Source organism: Dermacentor andersoni, chromosome 4 (genome assembly GCF_023375885.2).
Source record: "Dermacentor andersoni chromosome 4, qqDerAnde1_hic_scaffold, whole genome shotgun sequence".
NCBI lineage: Eukaryota > Metazoa > Arthropoda > Arachnida > Ixodida > Ixodidae > Dermacentor > Dermacentor andersoni.
Genome location: NC_092817.1, coordinates 69852531 through 69878150, shown reverse-complemented (window position 1 = coordinate 69878150; position 25620 = coordinate 69852531). Strand labels below are relative to the sequence as shown.

Below are 25620 nucleotides of genomic sequence, written 5' to 3'. Positions count from 1 at the left end.
TATCTCATTTGGGGCTAAAGGACAGTGCGCACTTCCGCTGCTCACCACGACCGAGGCTGACAAAGGGAACACTGTGCGTTAACTCCTGAAATAATGTCGCAGTGCAGCAGTACAGATAAGACACCAGAGTGACGAGAGTTCCCGAGTCCTTTAAAACTGTTGTGGACAAACAGACCTGTACGGACACTGATTAGAAGCACTCCTTCCAGACAAGACAAGCCTGTTCACTAATGATTTTAACGAGACGAGCGTTATTCGCGAGGCTGGTACCTGTTGAAGCAGCTGCTCCTTGATAGCGAACTCCTCTTTGGTGCAGAAGCGCTGCAGGCTCGGGTAGTCGCCTTTGATGAACTGGTCCAACAGCAGGATGGTTCGTTCCCGGCATCGCCTCGAGCTGATCGTGAACAGGTGCTCGAGGTTCTTGGAGATTGACGCCCACGTGGTGGTGGGTGGCGTGTCCTTGAACGGATTCAGGCTCACGACTTCCTGCAGCAGCCGGATGTCGTGCTGGCCGGAGAAGCGCATCGGCCGCTTCCGCTTGTCCGTCTCCTCGCCATTGCCGCTGCAAAAACGGGGCAATGACACGAATGAGGCGTGCGGTAGATAATACTACACTTCGTTAATGCACGCGAGAATACTGATTCAGAAGGTGTTGCTGCTAAACGTAAAACTAAGTTATGGGGTTTTACGTGCCGTAACCAAGGTATCATTATGTGGTGCGCTGTGGTGGGGGGCTCCGGATTAATTTTCACCGCCTGGGGTTCTTTAATGTGCACCTAAATCTAAGCACGCGAGCATTTTTTGCATCACCCCCTTTAAGCCGTGGTATAAATGGCAAATTAACGGAGTTACGTTGTTCGGGTAGCAGACAAAAACAAAAACTGACGCTTCCGCACAGCCAGAATAAATGTGCTTTGCTCGTGCTTCTGTAAGCCGGCGGCATAAATGTTATAGATAAGACCAACAGCAGCGAATACACGCGTGGGTAACGGTGCGTGAGGGAAGCGTCCACACCAAACTAGTTATCTGCAGAGCGGCTGTTCAGTATAGCGGCAGCCAGCAATGCCTCTTGGTACGTTGCTAGAACTGCACGCTATCTCGCATACTTTCTCAAAATACTCAAGGCGGAACGATTGTAGGCGCGTCGCGACTCATAGATGCGATTTATATGAAAAAGGTCGTTGCAGCAGCAAGAGAAAGTGATACCCCGCAGTCGGCCAGCGGTCATCTAAAGACAAAGCTCGCGTTCGTCAGCCACTCGGCAACGTTTCTCGCGGGGACGGCGACGCTCAAGAAGCAATTTGGTCTACTGACGTCCTTAGCTGGGAGCCGATGGGTCGTAAGTGCTACCGTCGCGGCGCTGCTCCCACCTACGCCGCACAATGCGGAGCAGGGAACGACGACGTACGCGGCGAGAGTAGATGTGGGCTGCGGACGGGCGAGTCACGACCAGCGGCCGAGAAAAGAAAACGAAAATCAAAGAAAGAGAACCTTCAAGACGTACCGCCTACGGGAGCTCTTTACGACGGCCTCGAGCGCCATGGCGATATCAGCGGCAGACATGTCGGCCGCTCGAGTGGAACCTCGGTGGAGCGAAGATACGCTGGCCGCCGATGGGTGGAAGGGCTAACACAACGGCCGAAGCCTTCGGTCTGCGACGTACAGTCCTCGCGAGTCTACTCCTGCGAATGGAATGCCCCGTGGCACTCCTGGTACGCGAGCTCGACGCGAAGCCGCTGCGTTCTCACGTGGCGGGGACATCGTCGTCGTCGCCGGCGCCAGCCGTCCATGGCGTCTCCCGCGTTTGCGTCTATGGCCGCTGGACCGGCCCTCGCGTGACCCGCGGCCAAAGGGTGCCGGTGCGTCGTCGCAGTGGGCCTCTCGTCTCCGCAGTGAGCCAGTGGAAGGCCGCGAGGGCCAGCCGCGGGCCCTCCGGGGAGGCAGCGGACTATAGCCGCCATGAGCGAGGGCTCACACTCACTCGACCGAGGGCATGTGCGTGGGGCGTGGGGCTGCGGACGCGCCAAGTTTGAACGGTGCATAGAAGACGATGACGACGATTTGCGCACACGCTGCGCAGTTCGCGGCGGCCGTTTAAAGCATTTTAAAGCCAGCACCCTTCACTTTGTTGGCGCTGGCTGCGGTCGATTGACCGGTACCGGGCAATGTGCAAACTGAGGCCGCCTGGGGTGGCAGGTGACCCCGTATATCTCAGCGCGGACGCGAGCTCCAACACAAACATGCCGTCGTCTCATTCCATCGTGATAATTCCTTCGTTGCCAAGCTGTCGTCTTCACTATATGCGGTGGTCATTTCGTTGTCGTCATAAAGTAGCCATCGTCATTTCGTCGTTGTCACTCATTGTCGTCGCACAGTCATCGTCATGCCTTCATGGTCAAACCGTCGTTGTCACGCCGTCATCAACATTCCAGAATCATCATCAGATTGTCGTCGCCATACTGTCGTCGTGATTCCAGCGTTGTCACCACACTGTCGTCATTCCGTCGTCGTCATAGCATTGTCCACATTACGTCGCAGTCATTACGTCGTCGTCACACCTGCGTCGTCACACCGGCATCGTCAATTTTTCGCTGTAATGCGTGGAAGCACGTTCGAGTACCACAAGTTTATGTCGAGCGCGGCGTTTTCTGATGAAAAAGTGCCCAAACAGGTCGTGCGCTCTATACTTGCAAGTTGTCGCTAAACAAGAACAGCGTTAATTCACAAATACCAATTAAAGCCTCACTTAAACCGGTTCCCACAGGCGTGGATTCCGCATTTTTTTCTTTCATCGCTCGCTCTGGCTATAGCGGCGGTGGTGAGCCTTCTCGGAACAATGCGTATGGCAGCGGCGGCCTAAAAGAAAAAAGAAAAAAGAAAATTGCGCTCTAAAACGGTAGCCTACAGGTGCTGCGTGTTGTATCGCGCAACCGACTTTCTGTCTCGGCAGGAGCTCGAAAGTCTGAAAGGAAGGTAGACTAAAAAAGTTGAGGCAACCAAATGCAAAACATACCTACTTATGCAAGCTGCTGCTCGACAACTGATCTTACATGGAATTGTATGTTCTAGATGCCTCTTTTGTAGAAGCCAACCTGCACTTCATGCTTGAAAATGTGTAGGTATATTTTTTTAACTGCACCAAATTTCAAAGAAGTTGCTTGTGATAGAGAGCACAATTCTGACCATTGAGCTACAATACTCTATGAGGCGGCCATTATTTCTAGAAGAAATATAAAATAAATTAAGTGAATAATTATCATAATTACAATAATGAACGTTTTAATTAGTTACTTACGGCACATAGTTCATTTCATGACTTCTAGCCAGTGAAACTGCGAAGTATATCGACTTGGAACGAATTCTGAGTATGGCGCCAGTTTCGAGATATGCGCCGTCCAATTTATGGTGAAATGCAGTGTTGTTCCACTTATTTTTATAGTGTATTTTTTCCTGTTTTATGCACTGAAGCAGAAAAATAACTGGAGCGCCCATGCATTTCGTCGGACACATTGAAAATTAATACGTCGAAGCTTGTGCAGTCCTGAGAATTCGTTCAAGCAGATACATCTGGCGAACTCGTCGGCTATATTTCGTAGATTGAGATATGTGCCGTAATGTAATTAAACAAATGTAATTAGTGTAATCACAGTAATTATTCATTTTATCATATTGATTTCTCTTAGAAGTAACGGCCGCTTCATCGAGTTCTTTAGCTCAAGAGTTAGAATTGTGCTACCTCTCAAAAACTTGGCGCTGCTAAAAAAAGAAAAGAAGAAAGAAACGAAATACCTGGTGAAGTGGGAGAACAGGACTAGGTGCAAAGAGGAGAGAACGGGGACGCATCCCTGCCGTTCGTATAATCAACCATTTGCTCACTTTATTTTTTATGTGTTTCTTCTTTCACATTTCATTCCCTTTACTCTTTCCCCAGATAAGGGTAGCCATGCCGGTACTTAAACTGGCTAACCTCTCCGCTTTTATTTCCCATTTTGTCTCTTTATCTCTCTCTTCCCTTTCACTTTCTCGCCTCTCCCTTTGCAGATGGGCGAAAGGTGCAGGCTGAGGACAAAGCGACAGGCTACTCTTCGTAACTATGTGCGCGGTGAAAGCGAGTGTCAGACCCCTGGACGCGCCCCGACCTTGCGATAGACGACAGAGGCGGGGAATTCCCGGTATCGTGCGGTGTACAACAGCACCGCGCCTTTGCAACCCTTGTGTTCCAGTCGGGCACAATTTCCGGCTGGAGCGCCCGTGTCCCAACTGATAATCAACGCGTGCGGCTATATTTATACGCAGGCGTTCAGAAGACGTCACTCGTGCCAAAGGAAGGGGGCGTGGCGGCGATACCGTGGTGCAGCTACGCTACGGTTCCGCAGCGACATTTTTCTTGTCGGTACGCGGGAGCAGCGCGAGTCATGACTCCGCCGCTCGAGACGAAGACGATCCAAAACAATATAGGAAACGTGTGTATACGTGCGTGCGTGTGTTTGTAAGACTAAGTGGCGAGAGAGCGAGGACTCGCCGCAGGCTTCATGTCGCTCCGCCGCCTCCGCCCACGGATTGCCACAGCGTGGTGGTGACCGCGCTGCCGAGCTGGGCACCGTGCCAAGGTGACAGAGGCGGCCCACGGAGTGGCAGCTTGTAATCGGCGACTATTCGCGTCAAGCGCGAGCTTATAGATCTGCGGGTGAGGTCACTGCGACGTGGCGACGGTTTTCTTCTATGCGGCGTAATGCACGGGACCACGAACGCTGAATAGGAAGGCGTCGTCAAATGTGCTGCTTCCATTGGCGAGAACAAACACTCGGAATAGCTGGAAAAGTGTTCTTGCGAGGAATGCCTCGGTCCTGTCTCGGCGCTACCAATGAAACCGGCGCGGTAGCCATTCTATAGGCACTGTCGAATTCCGCCATGTCAAACACGCCATCTAATCAGCTCTGATGGGCTCACAGTGTGGCTGCGGCCTCTCTCATTGGCTCAAACCGTCATAATGGCGGAATCTGACAAGATGGCCACCGTAACATAGTGGAATTTGGGTGTACAGAATGTCTGGATTGGCTCAATCAGGAAGTTCTCGTCCAGCAACCAGTGCCCAAAATTGAAATGGTAGTTCAGGTTCTGTCAAAACTCGTATCGAACGGTTCATGGGCTAAGTCTGTAATTAAAGTTCAAAAGAAGGGGAAGACTGATAGTAACTGCGTTTAAGAGGAAGACTTAGCTCGGGCGCTCCTATATAGATACATTTAAAAGGAGAATTCATTTTGCTAGGCAGCCACTGCACCAAATTTGACGAGGTTTGTTGCATTTCAAAGAAAAACGTAAAATCTAGTGACTGTTGGTTTCGAATTTTTTATTTAGGTCATTAAGTTTTTAATAAAAATTGGCAAAAATATGAAATTTTCCGGAAACGAAACTAACAAGTTTACAGCTCTGTAACTCAGCAACGAAAAAAGATAATGCAATTCTGTGAATTGCATATTATAGTACATCTAAAGAGGACGAAATTGATATGTTACACATGAATCTGAAAAAACGAAGTAATATGGAAATGCAGCTTTTGCAGAACCCTTGTACACAACGTAACAAATTCATGTAAGATATAAAATCCCCTGCCGAATTTGTCCACTTTCAATGATCTAATGGATGCCGTTTACATAACCGCGATATCTATTCTTGATGCAAATCTATGAATTTGTAAAATTCATGCTTTATATTTTTCAAGCTTCCGAATTTTTGAAAATCTTTTTAACAAAATACAGGCCCTGAATCGAAATACCGCTTCCAACAGGCACTAGAATTTAACTTTCTCTCTCGAATGCAATAAATTTCATTGAAATCCGCGCAGGGGTTATCTCAGAAAAACGCTTTTGCGTTTTGCATGTGTTTGAATAGGCCGCGTCGGAGTTTGGCCCAAACTAAAGCTTCCTCTTAACTGCCCGACAGCAACATTCCTATAGAAGTAGAATATCCTTAATTTCTTGTACCACAGCCGCAGTCCGGGCTGAACTGTTCGTGAGAAGACCAATACAAAAAGCAAACGGCTAGACATATCTTAAACATACTATGTAAACTTTTCTTTTTTTTTTAGCTGCACAAATCTTTTAAAGATTGCCTATGGCCGATAGCACAATTCTAACCCTTGATCTAAATTACTCGATGAGGCGGGCGTTACTTCTACGAGAAATCAAAATGTTCAATTGAATAATCAAAGTAATTACGCTAATTAACTTTTTAACTAATTACATTACGCCACATATTTAAATCTACGAATTATAGCCACTGAAGTCGCACGGCGTATCTCATTGTCAAAGTGTCCATCGAAATGAATTGGTAATCCAGTTACTTTTGTGTTTCAATGCATAAAACAGCGGCTTCTTAAATAAGTAACTGGAATGGCAATGCATTTCGTCGGACACTTTGAAAATTAATATCTCGGAAATGGTACCGTTCACAGAATTCGTTCCAAGGGGATACGCCGTGCGAACTCAGCAGCTGTAATTCGTAGATGGAAATATGTGGCGTAAAGTAATTAATTATACAGTTAATTAGCGTAACTGAGTTAATTATTCGATATAACATTGATTCCTCGTAAAAGTAATGGCCGCCTGATGGAGTAATTTAGATCAAGGGTGAGAATTGTTCTATCTGCCATAGGCAATCTCTAAAAAAATTGGTGCATCCAAAAAAAAAAAAAGAAAAAGAAGAAAGAACGCCCCGTATACGTGTTATTCCTAAGTACGTATGCGGATGCCTGCCAAGAATATTTAAGCTCTCGTAATGTGATCAGTCGGACATAGACGTGCTGCCGCTATGCAACGATGACAGCTCAATATGATGACAAATAGTGTGGTTCTATGGAACCATATTTTGGCACCGGCCATGGTAGCTATGGCGTCGCGCTGCTGAACCCGGAGTCGCGGGTTCGATCCGAGGCGGGGCGGCCGCATTTCGATTTGTGTGAAACGCCGAAAACGATCGTGTACTTAGATTTAGGTGTCCATTAAAGAAACCCAGGTGGTCAAAATTAATTCGGTGTCCCCCACTACGGCGTGCCTCATAATGAGATCGTGGTTTTCGCCGTTAAACCGCAGAATTCCAAAAAAGAAATTTGGCCCGTGTATGTACGAAATCTACACTAGCGGCGCCGTAGCGCGGAGCTTCAGGGTAATTTTGAGCTGGGCCATTCAAACACGCACATAAACTTACGTAGGCGTGTTTTCTGCATCCCACTTGATCTGAATGCGGCCATCAAAGTCAGGAATCGCATCGGTGACTGCGTGTTCAAATCCAGAGCGTCATGGCACTTGAGCCACTCCGGCAATTGTGACGGCCGTTCATACTAATCCGTCCGCAAACCTTCGACAGCGCACTACCGATGACATATTTTGTAGATGAATACAAAATATGCGTAACTTTAGTCGCGATCGTCAACGCCGGCTGGCCTTTCATTCTTGCCCTAGAGTGTAAAGTCGGCCACAAAAAGCTTACGGGTCACGGAAATGGCACGAATGAGAAAAATCCGCGAGGCCCTTCCACCAAGCCTCGAATTCAAACTTTCAGTCTGTAGTTGTTTTTGCGATGTACATAGTGGCGCATTCTTTCTTTTCTTGAGATGAATAAATTTGATCGATTGTTTGATTGATTTGTATTGACTGATTAAAATGGAACCGCGACACAACAATGTTCGTGGAAATCGTGTCCCGTAAACTTTTGCGGCCGACCGGGCACAGCCACCATTCGCCGAAAGACGCGCGTACAAGGCGCATCCCAAATGACTTCGGCCTTGCATCAGCCGCTGAAATGAGACCTGTCGAAAACCAGGAAAAAAAAGGGCCGTCGCGCAGGTAATTTCCCGCGTGGGAGGGGCCTTCGTGCAAAGCGCGCACGCGACGGTTGAAACTGTGATGACGCTCGCTTACGTTTATTAATAGTAAGCTAGGAAGCGGGCTATAAGAGTTTATGAAGGCGCAATAGCGAAAGATTACCGTGGCGAAGAGTCGTAAACATAAAATGGTTCTACACCTACCCAAGTTTCAACGTGTGAAGGTGGCAAGCGTGACTACGAGTAAAAACGCATTGGCACTAATAAGTCCGACTACTGCGATAGCGAACGAAAAACAAACAATGCGGCTGGCCTTGCATGCACATGACCGAGGAAAAGAAAACGGCTGGTAAAGGGGGCATCAAAAGGAAACAAGAAGTGAAAACCTGAAACCAGCTCTTTCCTGCATGTATGCACATCTTTTCCGCGTACTTCGCTTCGGCTCGAAACATTTAGCCAGAAGAACATTCTAATGGGCGCACTGAGGCGTAGAATGCATGAATACGGGAAATGGGTACTATGGCTTTAGCCCCACGATCACATTTAACAGAATCGGGTCACGTGGTCAAACACCCGTTAACGGGTGCAGTCTTGTGAAATACCGACAGACGGCAACACAAACTGCGAACACAGTGAAATCCCGACCTCACACACGCGTCTTCAGTGACCCAGAGATAACGTGATGCATACTGCGGGCGCAGCGCTTTCTAACTGTTTTCTATCTATTATAACGGAACAAAGGCTCACCAAACCTATACCGCTTCCATCCACTTCGTTCTACGAAATCCAACAGGACGCGCGAGCTCATTGAGTATAACACAGTGGAAAATGAGGGACGACGTATAGCAGACGGCTCCGGACAGCTCTCATAGGAATTCACTGGTGGAAGCAAACCCTAAACCTGAGCAGGACGTTACAGCCGCTTTGCCAGCGCGACGGGCGAGAGGTCGCGCGCAGGACGTCTTGAGTGGACGCGTTAGAAGGCAAACGGCTGCGCGAATCCGCAAATCTTTATGCAGTATTCACTGCCAGAAGTCAGGCCTCGGGGAACGCCGAAGCGATTGGCAGCTACCAAAAGACGAACTGTGGCTCGCAAGTCCTCCGGCAAAAGATTCGGGCGAAAGGTCAAGTTGTCCGTGCCTTCCACAAAACTACCTGTCGTTGTGACGACTGAGGACGACCGAGCGAAGCTTACCTCGAGCTTCCACCCACGGCCGGCTTCATAGCGACCACTTTCATCGAGGACTGTTCACCTTCGCCGGCCTTGGTCCCGCTAGCTTTATCCGCCACCATATCTGGAGCCCACGTCTGCTATTACCACCTAGACGCCTCCTCAACTGGCTGCTTCGTTCCTGGCGGCATGTCGACCGGGCCGCGATCACCTGAGCACCCGAGAGCGAGTTGCATGCGAGTGAAACGCAGCCAAGACGCGACGTCGCCGGCTTGTCACCGGTACCGAGGGCAAGACAGCAAACCCTGTTCAGTGCTCGAAATGACACGGCGCATCTGCGGCAATCTAGGAAGCTCGCGCTTCCCGCCTTCGCCTCGCCCTGCGCCGTGAACGTGCCGTCGGGGGAGTTCTTCGATCTTCCTTCTCTCTGGTTTCTAGGCGACTTCTGCAGGGGCACCTGAAAGGCTCTTTCTTATCTGCGCGAAAGGCGGCGAGACGCTCAAAACTGAGAAAGCACTGATATGCTTTAAGGCACGTTGGCTCTGGGGATTACAGGCACGTCGCCGAATGAAACACCCCGTCTGTCGGAGCGGAAGGCGTGTCTGACTCGCACGTTCGCTTGTTGCATGCTGCTCGACATACGTTACCTGTCGTGGTGGCGTACTGGCTTTGGCATTGCGCTGCAAAGCCCGAGGGCGCGGGATCGAATCCCGGACACAGCGGCACGGCGACCGCATTTCGACGGGGCCAAATGAAAAAGCGCCCGGGCATGTTGTTCGGTGCGCGTACGTTAAAGAAGCCCGGCTGGTCAAAATTAATCCGGAGTCGCCCACTAGGGCGTTCCTCATTATGATATCACGGTTATGGCACGTAAAACCGAACATTTATTATATTTTATTTTAATTCTTCTGTGTGTCGCCTCCTTCGCGGCGTTGAAAAACAACGCACTACACTCCTCAGACTCTGGCGTACTGAAGAAAAGCAAAAACAGTACCATTCCGCGAACTTAGCACGGTTATTGTGCTTATCAAACGGCGTGCAACGGTTATGGGGTTGCCTACGAAGAGTGACATCACGCGTGGATGTTGTTACGAAACTGCCCGTCCCGTGCCTCCGTAATTACTTTCCATTATGTGACGGTGACGCCAACCCTTCCCTTGCCGCTGTGGTACCCTGCTCCGTTCCTTTTGTCACATGAGCGTTAGGCAACTATTCCTGCTTTCAATTGCGCCGATCTGCTGCTTTATGCAATAGTCTTTTCCGTAACATCGGTTGACGCGTATCGTGCAACAGTAAGTGCATACCACGTGCTGGGCTATTCGCCTGATTACTATATATTTCCATCGAAATCGTGGCTTCCAAACGATGGACATTACCTCATGCCCCGAGTCCTACAGCGCCTAAGAGCGCAACTATATTTCCTAGGTGGCAGCAATGGACGTCTGAACACTTAGAACAAGGAACCATAGCACAGCATATATATGAACCATAACGCAAGGCATGATAGCTCTCTGGCGTTCGCAACTAGACGTGTTCCGATAGCCCTTCACGTATACTATAAGCGCTTAGTATGCGGTTGCCATGATGATAGATGGAAAATGTACGGTGTCCTTCAGTAGCCACTGCTGTTGTAAACGTGACCTGCTATTGCCAGTTCTATCAGCAAAGAAAAAGACCAGGCCAGAACTTTGCATCGCTAACTCTCTAAGTATGCTAATGTATCAGTGCTTTCATTTATCCTTGCACACTTTCGTTTATCAAGGTGATGTTCCTGTACCTCGTATTTCTTACATGCTTGCGATTTCGCGCACACTGGGACGCGCTCGTGTACGCTCAACAAACCTCACATTTTCTATTAGATACCGCTAAAGCGGGTGAAATACGCCTACAGTGCTACGAAGAAATGCGTAGCCGATGTGCGGGATCGAAACTCGGTCTTCCGGCACAGCAGCCCAATGCTCTAGCCATTAGCCCCAGATCACACGCTTGTTTCTCCCGTGCCAGGGTCGCTATGAAACGTCTGGCACGTCCGTCACGTGCCCTTTTTCTCGCATTCTTCCCTCGTGACAGCTATATTGACACGCTGTGTAAGACAGTACTGCCACGGGGATCGGTCCACACTTTTCAAACTGCACTGCCTTTGGGATCAGCCCACGTTATTTAGGACAGGCTATGATAGCTCTGAAGTGGACGAATTTCGCCTGTAATGGTTGAAAAATCCTTCGCAGATGTACGCAAATCTGAGCAACTGATGCATCAAAGATAGCGAAGCGAGTTCTCACACCCTTCGGAAGTACTAAAGCTCTATTTGCCGACTGTTTTCAGGGATGCTTAGTCACTGACGTTCTGCAGCAGTATACGGCCACTTCGCGAGCTCCCATGAAGACTCCGCTGCTAGCTGCTCTTTACCACCGCAGGCGTATACAAATGTCTAGTTGGCCTCCATTGTGGAGCCAGTAAAATACGACGTGAAAACTAACAAAAATTCGAATTACTGGCTAAAAATATATTGAGCAAGAAAGTTGTATAATTGAGTGAGGTGTACGAAGGTAACCTTTGTTTTATAATCATTGATACTTACGTTTCAGCGCAAAAATTTGAGACTCCTACGCAGGTTGCGTTTCTGATACCGAGCACGCCGCCACGACAACGGCTCGAAACTGTCCACGCATATTGAGCTGCAGCTCAATTAAACCTTCTGCTTACTCAACGTAGCGTTGGCATTAGGACTGTCAAAGTGTGGAAAAGAGTGTATGGGTGTGAAGTGTAGGAAGCAGGTCATGTGGTATATATATATATATATATATATATATATATATATATATATATATATATATATATATATATATATGAGAGACACCGTATAATGGAGGTCTCTGGATTAATTTTGACTAGTTCAGGTTCTTTACCGTGCACCTAAATCTCAGTCCACAAACGTTCTTTTTTTTCTGTTTTCTGTTTTTTTTTTCCTTTTTTGCATTTCGTTGCCATCGAAACGTGGACGCCGCTGCTGCGAATAGAACAGAACTGCCACGGCGGGTGGCAGAAAAAGCTTCCTACGGAAACCTGCAAAAGTAGCTTTCGCCTTAATCGGGGTTCTGTCTGCTGCGTGTGATCCTGTGCTGTGATAGTGTGCAGTGATCGTTGCCGGTTGTGACCTGTGTCTGTGCCCTCTGACTCTCCACTGTTCTTTTTAATTTTCTCTATACCGTCTTGTCTCTCTCTCTCTACTACTTTGCCCGCCTCCATCTAGGGTAGGAAACCGGATTTTCTGTTCAGGTTGACCCCCCTGCCTTTCTCCTGTTATTTGCATCACGAGTGTCCGCGAACACGGAGACAAGCCTTAAGATATCGACCAAGACTTTCATAACGATTATGCGTCAGCGCTGGGAGGCGGTGAGTCAGGCCGCATAACGCACGTGAGCGCAACATCCGAGCGGCAGTCGACGGCTGGGCTTCCGACGACGCTCTCGAAGCACGACCGGCGACACAGCATGGCATAAGAAGACGCGCGCTAACACGCATCCTGCTGAACAAGCCGGCTCCGCGGCGCCCCAAGATAACAGGCGGACGGAAGGAGGCTGTGGAAACGGCGTCGGCGGTGCGGCAGCGAAGCTTCGCCAAGCGAGAACTATACGTCGTTGCGCGTCGCCTATATTGGGTGCAAAATGACGCGCGCGAACGCTCGAACCTTTGACAGTATACGGGAAACGTCTTCCGCGCAATCACCGAATATTGATAAGGATGTTGCTTTGGCGAGATGCTGAGGCAAATGGCACTGCGAGGGGAGACCAGGTTACCACGGGAACGGAAAGCTTCCGCCTTTGGCTGCTAAACTAAATTACATTCTGGGGTTTTACGTGCCAAAACCACGACCTGATTATGAGGCGCTGCATGAGGAAGGGGGAGTTCGAAAAAAAAAAAACAAATATATATATATATATATATATATATATATATATATATATATATATATATATATATATATATATATATATATATATATATATATATATATATACATATATATATACTGTTTGTGTTTTCTGCGTTTGGCTGTGGTTAGAGTAACATCTAATTGCAGGTAGAATACTTTAACAAGCAAGTCGGGAGGACTCACTCGTTCTGTGTTCGTGATTTTATCCGAAGCAAGGAAACGCGGTCGCCTTTCTATATCATTACTAAATTGCGGCTATACCGTCCGCGTCAACATTGACAGCAAAGACCAAACTGAAACTATAGCTAGGAATGTACAGGAGCATTTACCGCAATAACAGCGCGTTGACTCAACCCGCCGTAGTTGCGGGACCACGCCGCAACATCCGGGAGTGCGCAGTAGCCGAACGGTCACGAACCTTTCCGAGGAGAGCTCGCGACCAAACAATGCGGGGCCGAACAATCCATGCCTTTGACCGCGCGCGACAAGCAATGCAAGCGTCCCGCGGGCTATTTTATTAGACGAGTATTTATTTTGACGACGCGCAGTATAGTGTTTACGAAACTGCTGATCGCCATAGGGATCCATAAAGCATAAATCATGAGACACAGCGCCATAACCTGGTGACAAAAGGGAATTGGAACCGTAGCTGGACAGCAGTATCAAGTGCGAGCGCACTCGAGGTTGCGCATTTAAGATCTACAATTCTCTCGGTCACCGCGACATGGCAGCGTCGTACGCCATTGCACCGCATTGCGGTAACATATTGAACCGACCACAGACGATATCAAGTGAAATACAATCGTGCCTCTATCTTAGGCATTACTGGGCGGTAACTGCATGGCTTGATTACGGCAAGCGTCTGACTTTGTCTTACCGTACCGCTGTAAGCCCAGCGTCACAGCTAACCTGGGGACGTATTGTCGAACGGTCACTTGCGGCGATCTTTCTTTAAGCGCGCGCTTATTGGTTGGTTGAGCGAAACCGGATAAGCTGATTGGCTGGTTGAGCCCTACGTCACGCGAAAGGGATGGTGTGTCGCCGAAAGTGATCATCTGAGAATATGTCCCTTCGAAATATTACAAGTGTCGCCTACGCGTGCCTATAGATTCGTTGCGTGACGACGTAAACTTGACGCTCGGTTGTATGAGACAACGACAAAACGTTCGTATCAGTTGTCCAGTGTTTTCAAAATAGCCGCTTGGTCTATCGGTTATGCGTCACTTACTCAGTGTCCAACTTCCTCGAGCTCCTGGAGGGTTTCTCGTATTTCGAGCGGGAATACGACTCCTGATCCGGTGAGGAGGACCTGGAAAAAGAAAATGCACAAGAGAAATGTTGGGAATCAAACGCCTTTAAATATTGCACATGCCTTCAAAAAGAAAAGAGAAAAGGTAAAAAAAGGATACCGCAATTGTCTGAAAGAATAATATAAAACATGGTTTCTTATTCTGCACACTTTACTGATATTTAAGTTGCAACTAGTAACCACTACAAGCAATGTATTTTCTAAATGTCATTTACTTTACCAACAAGAAGAGGTTTCTTCTTAATTAACCTTTGTTTCTGTTTCTCGAAAATTTTTAAAGAAGCTGTGCAGTGACAGCTTTATTTGGTGCGTCATACTACAAATAAATAAATAAATAAATAAATAAATAAATAAATAAATAAATAAATGTAGTGCTATCCATGCACGAGATATTGAAGTGAAGGAGCTGAGGCTCGCCACATTGTGCACGACGGAAATACATTACAACTGTTCTCCTCCAGCAGAGCGGGTATAGTGCGCTACACTTGGCCAATGGATTCTGCTGCAACCGTGGGATTGCTGGTGGTACTGAGGTCATATTACTTTCATTATGGGAAGTAAAACCATCCGTCATTTCTTTTATACTCGTTGTGCTTCACATCTACAAAAGCGTTAGTTCGACTTCAGTGTAACAAGGGGAACTATCATCCCCATCGTCAAACAATGCGGTGCTTAAATTTATTCTTCGATACGTCCATGCCGTCATTTCATTCAACAAACGCTAAAGCTGTTCGAGAAGCTCGGAGGATTTAGATTCAGGCACCATTACGCTCGCAGCGCTTACTTTTGAAGACACAAAAATCATGAGAGAACAGCTATAGCAGCACGCGAGTTTACGACATGTCCATTGTTCAGTTCTACACTGGCACTGAAATGGCATAAGTGAGAGATACACGAATTGTGACGTTCTCTGCGACTAAAATCTAAACAATCGTATTCGTACGTACCTATATGTTTATGTCATGTGCTTTAACACGGCCTTTGCACTCTGGCGAAAAAGCGTTAGAACCTGTTCGACCAGTGCCGATCATGAAGGCGGTGCAATGTCGTGCACCTTATACGTAGCGTTAGGTGCTACAAATAAAGAACTGGGGAATGTGGGCCGATGCTGAAGGTGGTGGGTGCAGTTTAACATAGCGTCTCAACGCGCTCGCTGTCTTTAGGGAAGAATGTGAGAAGCAGGCACATTACACACGTGCCAAACGTTTCCAAGGCACGACAGAAGTATGCGTGCGATCGTGGTTTAACAGACAACAAAGAAAAAAAATCGGGCAGGCTTTATCGGGCACGCAGTCGCAGTGAGGTGCGACGTGAAACCTCTTGTGCGTGCTGCTGAGGGTGTATGGGCGCTATATAGGGTACAGAAATGGACGTAACCAAATACATAAGTGACATTTACTAACGCATTATACCAAAGCTTACATGTTTAACTATCGATACGGGTAGTGGAGGGTCTCACGGTCTAATGCTATCATGCTCGCTCCTACTTCGTAGTGGGCCCTGCTGTGGTGAAAGGTGGTGGGCGCGAATTGGCATCCGTCTGTTTTGCTGCCCGAGTCTCTCGACGACATTTCAGAACCATACGTGTCGACGCGGGGGTGCAATAATTAAACAATTAAATTACTGGAAAAAAAAGAGATGACACACTTGTAAGCCTCATAACTCCTAATAAGCACATGTTTCAGTTTCATGGATTATACCAGCTACGGCTAAACGAGCTCTCTCAAATGCGGCCACTACCACTCGGATCGACAAACGCTTGACATATTTGCATGGTGTAAATTTTTCAGAAAGAGCCGCAACGTACTGTACCGTATCTTGAACTGAAATCCAGTTTTCCCGAAACCACTGTCGTATAGAAGTAGCGTTTGCATGCCTTCTCACGTCATCTCCCTCCCCCCCCCCCCACCCTCCCTTGTATGGGAACTGCCTGATCTCCTCCCTACAGTTCTACCTACGTCCCCTCTGGACTCGCACCTTAGAAGAAAGGGAAGCGCTGCAGTTTCTGCAATGCTTCTGAGGGGAGTCACGGATTATTACAGCTGTCAAGAGGCTAAGGTGGCGACGGCCAGGGAGCTCCAGAGGGCATTGTGAACATTCGACGCGGTGGGGTGAAACGAGTTTCTAGCGTCGCCTTTCCTTTCTTAGGCTGTGTTCGAATACTCGCTGTAAACGGCTAAGTGGACTGCGGCCATCTTAAGTCTCGTTCCGATTCTCACGAAGACGTCAAAGAACGACTCGCTCTTCTCATGTATGCACACGCTTTAACCCCCCCCCCCCTCCCCCCGATTCAGTCAGCAGCAGCAGTGGAAAAGTCGAAGGAAGAGGAAAAGCAAGCTTCGCTTTAAAACGATGCAGGCAACTTTCCTGTCCAAACAAGGTGGCGGCTGAGCAGGACGTTGGAAAGACGACGTCTGCGAACAAGAAAACGTAGACATGCTATTCTACGCCCTTAATGTGAGCTGCAGCGTGTTTTCTCAGGTTTGCAGGCGCAAATGCTTAAAATACAGAAATAATGTTTGCTTTTCTCAACATGTTCTTATCGCCGCGAGATGGCGTCACGTCGCAGAAGTGTCTTCCGTACGTCTTCCAGGCGGCTAGAAATGTGTTCCATTACATGGCCTCGAAGCTGTCTCGGCTGTCTACGTAGACTGTCTCCCATGCTGGCCAGAATTGGAGCCCACTCTTAGCGAGTGGCGGAACGGAGGTACTCGGCGAATAGTGTAAGCCTAGTCATCGTATATAGGTAGCCGGACGGATGTCGTTAGGGGTCCGTTTAGGCATCACCTGGAAAATTTCTCAGGCCATTAGGCCAAGCAGGACAAAGCCTAAGTGCAGAAAGGGATTATGCGCCTGCGCCTATTCACGGGGCCAGACTGGGGTGTAGAGCGAGACCATTGGCCACCGACATGCTCTCGGTGGCGGGAGGTCGTCAGCGCTACATAGGAGGGAAACCACATTTTAGCGTGCCATGACAGGTATGCATGCAGTGATTTCCGTTCCCGGCGACGAAACCAGATGATGAAGGACGCTCGTGCAGGGCGCGGGAAACTTCCGGGGGTGCAAGGAGAAGGTTGAAGAACGACGTTCTGAACACGCAATCGAGAAATTAACGTAATCTGATTAAAGCGACGTGTGCTGCATTCTCATGTGCTTCTCATATGGACAGTTGTAGCCACGAATTCTTTTCGTGACTGCTCTTGGCCAAATATGGATTCGCAAGCCCAGAATGAGCACAACGCGAGTACATGTTGAATTCTCTCAGTGCATGGCATGGCTCGTAGCTGTGGTATCGTTACGCACGCCGTTTAGCATGGAATATATGTACTTACTTCTCAGGCAAAATATCGGTGGAATTCCTTAAGTAAACTAACAGTGTGGTGGTGAGGCTATAGTTCAGACAAGTCAGCATGAAAATCACATCTCTGCAACAAAAGGCATGCCCTCCCGATAAAAAAAGGAGCCTTCTTTGAAAAAAGGTTCAAGTGACTCCTTTTTTCCCCTTTTCACAGATACGTTGTTATTGCGGCTAGAAGCGCTCGTAAACATGATATGCATATTTTCACGGCGTCCTGAAAGAACTACATCATTCACCGAGTTTCTACTTAAAAGTCCAATTGCCTTTTCAAGAAAAAATCCCCGCTATGATGCAGGTCATTGACCAGACGCAACATTGGTTGAAATTCCTAGGGAATAAAAGAAAACACTGCTTGTAACTCCAAATACAAGCGCCGACAAGCCAGTTTCTGCCCGTTTTCAGTGAGGCTCAACGGAGTTGCTACATAATCGAAGAGCAGTCGCAGTCGTAACGGAAGGTTTCCTTTAACAGTCGATGTTCGAAGAAACGCGCTATCGGGGAGTCTACATAAACAATAATAAAAAAAAAAACTCTTGTTGTTTCTCGGAAGTCCGCATGAAAGCTAAATAGCGACACGACCATAAACAGAGCGCTTACCATGTATCGTGCATTTTCTAATTGATTTCGACTCGACAAAGCTGTTATAAGTGAGCAGAAAAGGCTGACGTCCTTCAAATGAATCACTGATGGTTTACGAATATATAGAAGAGGGGGAGAAAAAGTTATGCGGATCCCACGCACTGTGCGAATCGATGTAAGCGAAGCTTTCTGTGCTGTGTGCTTTGATTGACGATCATTAGCGGTGATGTCGACGGCGAATGTTTCGCTTCTTCAACGTTTAGTATGATACGAGAATGGTGAGTTGGTCTTAAAAGTTACCTTGCGTGCACCCTTGCTGCTTGTCGTTGTAGTAGACAGAACACACAGCGAGACGTGTTTGTTTGAGGCGTTGTTGAGAGCCACTGTTCATAACCTCCGAGAAGGTTAGCAATGCCATTGCCTCGTGGCATAAGTAAACATTAATTGAATTATAATGCTGTGCGTGCAGAAACCACAATATTACCAGGCACGTCGTAGTGGCGCACTCCGGATTAATTTCGACCCCTTGGGGTTCTTCTTTAATGTGCACCTAAATCTAAACACACAAGCGTTTTTGTATTTCGCCCCCCGTCGAAATGCGGCTGCCGCGGTCGTGATAGAACGAACGACCGCGAGCAACGCCATAGACGCAATGCTACCGCAGCAGGCAGAGAAGTGTTGATTTGACGTGCGGCCGCTTCCGTAGTAACGCCTATACGCTACGGTGTTTTTATGCGGCTTTGCATCCGCACGCCCTGCGTCTCTTGTCCGCTTGACAAATTTCCACAGTGGTTATTTTTCAGAAAAAGAGTAGAAGCGCACGATACCGTTCCCTGAACTTGAATTTGTCATGTTTGCCCGCAACCGCTGTTGTGACTAGTAGTAGCGTTTCGTTGACTTCCTAGGTCGTCTTTTCCCTCCCCCTCCCTCCCTCCATGTATGCGAGCTGCGAGCGAAGAGTGACAAGGCTGTTATTCACTCGTTTCGTGACTGCGTTGCTTCTACTTGTTCTGCCCATTCTCTTCCTACCGTCTCTCTACCATTCTTTCTACCTCCCCTCTGGACTGAAGCACGTTAGTACAAAGGAAAGCGCGACAGCTTCTGCAACGCGTTTGTGGGGGGCCACGGAGAATTACAACAATCGAGAAGATACTGTGGCGATGCCCAGGGCACTGCGACGGCGCTGTGGAAAAGTCCAAATAAGTTTCTCGCGTAGCGTTTCCTTCTCTGTCTCGCTCCTGCCACATATATACACGCTCTGAATCCTCTCCTGATGGGGCGTGAAAGACAGCGACAGCAGGGGCAGAGTGGAAAAGTCGACGGAAGATGCAAAGAAATCTTCGCTTTAAGAAATGAGGGAAGGGGCCAAATGAGGGAGAGAAAACAATTTTAAGTTGTGCCGCCTAATCAAGGAATACATCGAATGGGGCCTCTCCAGCTCTCGCAACTTCCCCTGAGACTGCAGCACACCATGTTCCTGAGAACGGCAAAACGTGAGACCGAAAGGGAAAGAAAGGTAGAAATGTCATGCTGAAGAGGCAAAAAGCAGCGCATTCCCGCGAGCGTCCCTCTGGTGTTCGGGCCGCACGTCTAGGTGTCGCAGCTACGAGAACCATATATTACGAACTGCTCAAAGCGAGCGCGAGCGCCTAAGGAGCAGCGAACGCTGCACTGCAGACGCGCACGCGAACCCCGCGAGTCCACGAAGGCGCGGCCCATCCTGCTGCAGCTGCGAAGCCCCGGCTCGCGCGCGCGCCGCTCGGCAGACCGCGCCGAGCGACAACTCCACCCACGACGCGGCGGCAGCAACAAGCGTGCAGCAAAGGAAAAGAACGCCCAGCCGGGCCAGCCCGTGCGACGAGCCAGCGCGCCAAGCCAGGCACACCGCCGGAGCTTTCCCTTTCCCGAGAGCGCGAGCGGAGGAAGGCAGCGACGGGCTGAGCGCGCGACAAGGCCCGAAGGTTCACCCGTGCAGCCGACGAGCGACGGCATCGACCGGACAGCGGCGGCGGCCGGAGGGGTGCCTCCGCCGCCAAGACATGGAAGCAGTGACGAAGCCAACTGACGCAGAATTTTGCTTTCTCCGCTTACGTACTCTTCTGCCGGCGATTAAAACAGGCTCAAAGTGTATGCGACGACCTCGACTATGAGAGGTCGTGAAGACGCGCACGGCACTGCGACGACAGCTGTGGAGGCGACTCCCACGAGGCGTCACGGCTGGGGGATAAAGCAAACGCTTCGCATTTGACGCTGCTACACGCGCGCGCATGCTGCCAAGTCCCGCTTGCAATCAGGTTATAAGCGTCCAAGTCGCTCACTCACCGGTCGTCCATGGCGTCTGAGTCGACTTGGTGTCCATTGCTTCGCAGGCTCAGTCGTGCCGTCTTGCCAGCGGACGACGTGTGCGCCATGTTGGGTTCTGCTGGAGGAGAGGTCTAGTTCTCGCGGCGCCCGCTAGGGTCGACCCGGCGGCGGCGGTCGTGCGCCCCCTCGCTTGAGGACGCCGTCCCCCCTCTCCCCTCGGCGGCGGGGACGTCCGTTGAGCAGCAGCGGCTTCAATGTCACGCACCGGGGCCCCCTTCTTCCCCACAGGAGGCAGCTGCACGTCGCCACGCCCGGGGACCGTCTGGCCAACACCTGTAGCTCGCGGTAAGCGGCCGGTGCTCGTCGGCGACGAGCGCGGTGGTCGGGGCTGGACGACGCCATCTTGCGACAACACGCCAGCTTGCCCCCGCCACCAGCTCTTCTCGCGCTCCCTACTACGGGTCCGCGGGGGCTTCGCTCAAACAGACAACACACCGGCGCGCCGAGCGCGTGCGCTCGCCCGCGCCTGCCGCCGCCGCTGCTACGTGGACGTCGGCGGGTTGGGCGCGGCTGGGTAGCTTTTCTTCTTCGCTCCAACGCTCGGTACTGTGGGACACGCGTCGGTTGAAAGATGGCGGGACGCGGGCGTCTGGCGGGAAAGCCGCTGAAGGGGCTCGATGAATGAAGCCACCACGGGGTGCCTCTTGCCTTCCTGATCAGTTGAGGCATGGCGCTAGCCGCTGCGGCGAAGTTCGTCGCGCCTCAGCGGACGAGCTGTGAGGCGGAGGAACGAACGCTGCTGTGTCCGCTGCGCCTTCTTTTAGAATCGGTAGCGAAGTTTTCCTCACTGAAAGCCTAATGTATTAAGCCGACTGGGTGGATTAACGCCGAATAGCATTTCATGTGCCTTCCTCAGTGCGCACTTTTGTTGAAGCACACTGCTAAATTAAAAAAATAAATTATGGGGTTTTACGTGCCAAAACCACTTTCTGATTATGAGGCACGCCGTAGTGGGGTACTCCGGAAATTTCGACCACCTGGGGTTCTTTAACGTGGACCTAAATCTAAGTACACGGGTGTTTTCGCATTTCGCCCCCATCGAAATGCGGCCGCCGTGGCCAGGATTCGATCCCGCGACCTCGTGCTCAGCAGCCCAACACCATAGCCACTGAGCAACTACGGCGGGAGAAGCACACTGCTAAGAGACCTGCAGTGCTAGGGTCTTGATTCTAAATCATCCTTTTATTTTTTTTTTTTTTTGTTCATGCGATGTAACCAATTGCGAGAACTTCCCGATTTTCCATTTGTGATTCGGTCCCGTCTTGCCGGCTCGTCAAGCGAAAAGCATTTTCAACTAGACAGAGGTGGTCTATAGAAGGAAAATATATAGTTATAATAAAAATGCATAGACATGGTTTCTAAACAATGTTTCAATTTACTTTATAGTCACGTGCCGTAATAGGTACTAAGTCCTGCCTCTAGGTGAGTTAACCACACATTGACACTCCGAGCGCTGATGGATCGAAAGAAAGGTGCGCCATGCCAGATACGTGGCATGAATTCCACAACCCTTGTCGAGACATAAGCGCTATAAAAAGAGTGCGAAAATAAATACAGCACCTCGCCTCTGGCAACGGACCTGGCTGCGAAGGATCCCAGCCCGCTCATAGCGCTTCCCGGTCACCTTTCATTGCTCGAAATGCATACCTTAGTATATTTCTCTCGTTGCTTCCAGAGCTTCAAGCGTCCTGTCTTGAGATTATTGAGATTTGAAGTAAACTTATTAATGCTTTACACATTGTGAATCTGAGAGGGGACGTCCACTTGCTATAAGCCTTCCCATATCACAGCAAGTCGGCGTGAATAGAACCACAGGCGCCTCGCCTCCTATCGCTACTGAATGTAGGAGTTACATTTGCCATGACTGAAAAAATTATGTTTCTAGCGTCACAAAGAAATGCACGTGTAAGTAAATAGTGATCTACAGGCATAGTCCGCTGACCCAGCTTACTGCAGAGAAGCACCTCGAATCATCGTGCAAAGAATCTGACAGCGAAGGAGTAGACATCCCCTTGTCTTGGCAGCCTTGCGTTCTCTTAGGCTTTCCTTATGAATGAGACAAATTTTTGGACAAGAGCTGCGACGTCGGTCAATTATCGCAAACTGGCTGGCTAATTCGGCTTCAGAAGGACGGATATTTTGTGAATAAAAAAAGGAACGGGAAATAAGGCGGTGAACGCTTTGATGGAGCAGGTCAACGTACGCGGTCACTGTAGCTTGTCTACACAGCCGCTCACCTAGACTGCTCCTCTTCGAAAGTCCACAATGGCTCTTATCCCTTGACAAGTACGTCATCGGTCTGGCTGCGAGCCAAAGATGACTGCTTCGGAAAGCGGTAGAGAGAAAGATCCAGCAACAGCAGATAAGCTAGACAGACGGGGACATGCGGATTCTAGCCGGCATGGTGGAATGGAGGAAAAAGTGTTAGAATCACAAGAGGAAAAGAAAGGAGGAGAACGACACACCTGATAGAAAATACGAAAATTTGAAGTGTTAAAGGGACACTAAAGGGGAAAATGATTTCACCTGTATCAGTTAATTACGCTTCTACACTAACGAAAACGCCACTCACTTTAACGTCGAGAAGAGGTTCGGCAAGCCAGAAAAGGCTCAATAAGGAAAGGCGGGTGGCGCGGCAACCTTGAATTTCCCGCACCAACTCGCCGTGACGTCATGTGTTTTGACGGTGTCTGCCAGTAACCTATAATTAATTGTTTATCGCTAAAGATGGACTGCATTGTAATCTGTAGGAGACAGGGATTGAACATAGCAAAAAGTTTATTGACTGGCAGAGAGGTTGCATGGCCAGAAAGTGGACTATAGTTTCGAACACTTTCACTGGGCTGACGCGGCTAAAACACAAACAAATACAAAAAAAATTTTGATATCCATCACGCTACATTGACGTAGCAACGTGAAACTGAAAAAGAAAATGAAGCATAGAAGTTAATTTTCACTTCTAATAATCAACATATATTAGCGAGAAATTAAGAAAAATTGATTTTTTAAGGAATACACTGCTTTAATCTGATTTATTGTTAACCTTTAGTGTCCCTTTAAAGGCGTTCACGTGGCACAGTAAATCGCAGAAATGTAAACTGGTGTTTCTAAAGCTTCACAATGCAGTGATAAGTCATCTCGATGTAGAATCGCTTGTTCCAGCATGGTCTTCTGTCAAGCTGAGCACATTAAACAACGACTCGCACAGAGTATTCGAGGCAGAGGCAGAAAATATTGTCGATGGTTTCGTGGTAAACTGTGTGTTCACAGGCTGAAGTATCAGCCATCTCTATATGCGCAACCCGGAGATGTTCTTGAACGCCACAGCTAATCATAAACGCTTTACAGCGGTTAGTTGGCGGAACGCAAAACAGATGGCGCTACAAGCTCCGCCGCCATATATTTAGTATACGAGATTCCATCCCTAAAGGGAGCCTATGCAGTAACTCTACGACGTCATAGAGTGATGCCGCACGACGCCATACGATGCCTTTTGAGTGCAGCCGAATGCCTGAGTCGCATCAAATGGGAAATGGGCGTGCGCTAACTGTATTGACTGTATACGATAATATATTGCATATATGAAGCAAAGTGTGGCGTGGTACACCTGAAAAAGTGTCCTCCGACAGTATGCAATATCAGCTTACGCAGTACGACTAAGTGTTCGCGTGTCGCGTGTTCTGTAAATAGCGACTTTTGGTTAACCAATAGTTGTGTGTCACAGATGAATGAGTATTTTTGCAAATTAGGCTATTCAGTTATGAAAAAAGATGTTTAGTTCGCATAGGAATGTGATATGAACTGTTACTAGCGTGAATGAGCTATGAATGATTGAGTGTCCTTTCGTACTCGTACATTTGTGATGTCGCCGCATTCCCATGCTGCTTAGGGAAGATTTCGCGTCCGGCAGGGCGTATTTTGTTAACAAGAGGAGACAGCTGCTGGGGTCACGTACGTACGTGTAATCGCAGTATAGTGTGCATTCAGTCATGATAGTTTAATAAACAGAGAACGTCTCCCGCACAGGAATTAAAAAGGTGTCGTTTCGCTGCTAATTTTGTTCCGAGTACATGAAACGAATGAAATAGACTGCACTTTCGTTGAAGCGCAAAGCCCCAATGCACTTCGGGAGCAAAATTTTCGTTAATTCTATATTTTCCTTATCCAAATGGCTAATTCACTGACCGATAAGCTAACGTAACTAGAGTGTAGCTAAGTGGGCAGACCTTAATGCATAAATAGCTGTGAAGAGAGACAGAAGAAAGGGGAAGGCAGGGATGTTAACCAGAAGGGAAGATCCGGTTTGCTACCCTACGCTTGGGAGAGAGGGGAGGTAAAGTAACAAAAAAGAAGAAATAGAGAAAGAAAGCGAGCACAAATGCGCAGTCACAGTCGGTCACTGTCACTGCATACATTCACTGCTGCACAGCACAGTAGTATGTGTAGCACTGTAAACATCAGTTTGGGCTACAGCCACTTGTCCAGTTCTGTTGCCTTTAAAAACTGCAAGAGCTTTTGTCGCCCTCAGCTGCGATGGCTTGTGATGTCGGCATTCTACAATGGCTTCCTCTGTTAACGTTTTTTTTTTTTTGTCATAGCGCGCTGTCGCGATTGCGAGCGATCATCTCTGTAAATTGTAGCGAGGACAGTCACAGCGAAGGTGTTGAATAGTCTCCTCGCTATCACAGTCATCACACGAGGTGTCTCGGCCCATTCGATTCGGAAAGCAAAATACTTCGTAAAGGCCACTCCTAGCCATATTCAACAAAGCAGGGCACTTTCGCGTCGGCACAGTCGAGCTGGGATGCGAAGGCGAAGGGAAGGGTCTAGGTGGTGCAGCCGGTTGCTTTAAAAACGTGTGTTCGGCATGGAGAACGTGATATCCTGAGTGAGCATTCGAAGTTTTCTAGTGGTATCTGTCCTTGATAACGGTATCGACTCCTCTTTGTCGCCATGAAGAGCCGACCGAGCAGTGTTATCGGCGTGCTTATCCGAGTTACTGGAAGCCACTGAAATGTCACGTGGGGTCCTTTCTCAGCCAAGGTATGTATTAATTCTCCAATCTCGAATACCAGTTGTT

The 25620-nt window shown here is 48.7% G+C and overlaps 1 protein-coding gene across 3 annotated transcripts in view; it reads right to left on the bottom strand.

Moving 5' to 3' along the window:
• Nucleotides 1-22182, bottom strand: part of LOC126536258 (uncharacterized) — a 39707-nt gene extending 17525 nt beyond the window's left edge. The window contains exons 1-3 of one of the 3 annotated variants that reach the window (XM_050183155.3): nucleotides 20499-22182; nucleotides 14159-14239; nucleotides 271-562 (exon numbers count right to left, since the gene is read on the bottom strand). In XM_050183155.3, coding sequence (XP_050039112.1) covers nucleotides 271-562; nucleotides 14159-14239; nucleotides 20499-20587 — 462 coding nt within the window. In that variant the 5' untranslated portion in view covers nucleotides 20588-22182. Of the gene's footprint in view, nucleotides 1-270; nucleotides 563-1504; nucleotides 2772-9017; nucleotides 9275-14158; nucleotides 14240-20498 lie in introns of those variants that run through there. The other 2 variants (XM_050183156.3, XM_050183157.2) reach the window with 2 other exon arrangements.
• Nucleotides 22183-25620: the final 3438 nt, after the last annotated feature.